The following is a 2,065-nucleotide window of genomic DNA, read 5'->3' on the forward strand; positions in this document are numbered from 1 at the left end:
CCCTGTTTGGGTCCTTAAAGGGATAACTATTTTACTCCTCAATAGGATTGGTAAGGTAATTGCCCTATCTCCCCTTATACTTTATCCTTTTTCACCTTTTTTATATAAATTTTAAAATCTAGGCCTAGTGGATTTGCTTTAAAAAAAAAAAAGATTTGTTGACATTAATAAGTTATGGTATATTTTCTTTATTTTACTTTATATATGATAATTAGTACTTGTTTGCTGAATAAGAAATTGTTATTTATAATACAATTTAAAAATGTTCCTGAACTTTAAATGTTTCTAAACATAAAGAAAGTTGTGGCTTCTAATGATTTTCATGTAGTTTCCTAATATTGAAATTTGGAATTGTAACTGAAAATATAATTGACAGTTGACTTATAGTCGATCGGCACCCCTTCATTATTTTTTATTGAAGGAATTATTACTTTTATAGTCTTCAAGATTTTGAACTCATTTAATTTAACAATTCAATGAAACTACTTTCAATAACCATTTTAATATATTTTCAATTCTATTAATATACACAAAAGTTACTAAATTACAATACTAGTGTACATCCGTACCATCCAAATATTGAGTACGGAAATCACTAAAATCTCCTAAATCCTAATTTAAGAAACTGTACTTAATAGGGAAGATAGAATACCAAAACTATTTAGAAAGAATAACTCCATAGAGGCATGTAACTATCAACTTCCACATGATCTCCAACTTCTGCACATTGAGGTGGAGGTAGCATTAGTCCTTCTGCCATATAAGTAATTAATCCGGGCATGTAGAAGAGCGCTTCCTCATCCATAAAGAACCTACTCTCTAGTGCTTCCTCATTCATAAAAAATTTACTCTCAGTCGTTTCACGAGTACTGTCAGATTCTCCAGAAACTGTACTCTCAGACGTTTTAGGAGCACTGCTAGATTCTCCTGAAACTATACTCTCAGACATTTCAGGAGTATTGTCAGATTCTCCTGAAACTGTACTCTCTGGCGTTTCAGGAGTACTGCCAGATTCTCCTGAAATTCCTTCCAATGGTCGGAAGGCTTCGGCGGCCTCAACAGCTGCCTTCTGAATATCCTTGGAGTCGGCGGAAGTGGGGATAGGCAACCTCCAAGTAGAGTCGGCAAAGTTCAAGCAAGCAGAATGACCCCTTAATGCTAAAGCCGCCACGTCATGAGCTCTAGCCGCCATTTCCACGGTTGGGTAAGTGCCAAGCCAAATCCTTGATTTTGAATTGGGTTCTCTGACTTCACAAACCCACTTGCCTGAATTCCTCTTCCTGACTCCCCTATATACTGGATGACGAGTTTCCTGAAACTTCTTTCTCCCGGATGGCTTCTTGGGGTTTTTTGAAGCTAACATAACTGACGAATATTCAGTAAGATTAGCTCTACTAGGGGAGCTGCTGGTATCAGATGTTGATGATGAGTCACTAAGTGGGTCCGAATAATAGCTTCGAAAAATATCCATTCTTGATCAGTCACTGCTGGTTGAGAGAGTAAAGAGTAGTGTTTGATGTTTCTTTAAGTAGTGTTTTTTTCCTTTATGGTCAGTGTGAGAGGTGGGCTCTATTTATAGTGGAAGGGAAGCAGTAAAGTTAAAACGTTTTATCTATGACGCTAAAAAACACGTTTGTTTGAGGCGTGAAAAGAGGACAGGCTGGAATTTTGAGTTCCAAATATCCCAGCTGTTTTATGGGACAAGTGGATTGGGTTAAGAAAAGTATATTCCAAATCTTTAAGTGCGTCCACAACTCGTGCGGGTTTTCTTTCTGCTTATGTGGCTGCTTGTGAATCGTTTCCAGTGAGTAAAACTTTAGACTTGACTTCTTAGGCTGCTACTGACCATCTTTGTCATTTGAAAATGATAAAACAAAATGATCCATCTGTCTCAATTTATGTAATATATATATATATATATATATATATATATATATATATATATATATAGTCTATGTAAAAAATAATGATAAATTTCTAAATTAAGAAATTATTTAATTTAATTTTTTTTTTATCCTTAATGAAATTATATACAGACACATAAATATCTATGACTTGTTTTAGA

At 34.7% G+C, this 2,065-nt stretch overlaps 1 protein-coding gene across 1 annotated transcript; it reads right to left on the minus strand.

The window, feature by feature from the left end:
- Positions 1 to 463: 463 nt before the first annotated feature.
- Positions 464 to 1,534, minus strand: LOC132634012 (dehydration-responsive element-binding protein 1A-like). The gene has a single exon (XM_060350341.1). The coding sequence runs from the start codon at positions 1,469 to 1,471 to the stop codon at positions 662 to 664; it is 810 nt and encodes a 269-aa protein (XP_060206324.1). The 5' UTR covers positions 1,472 to 1,534; the 3' UTR covers positions 464 to 661.
- Between the last annotated feature and the right edge of the window lie 531 nt (positions 1,535 to 2,065).

This window comes from Lycium barbarum, chromosome 3 (assembly GCF_019175385.1).
Source record: "Lycium barbarum isolate Lr01 chromosome 3, ASM1917538v2, whole genome shotgun sequence".
Lineage (NCBI taxonomy): Eukaryota > Viridiplantae > Streptophyta > Magnoliopsida > Solanales > Solanaceae > Lycium > Lycium barbarum.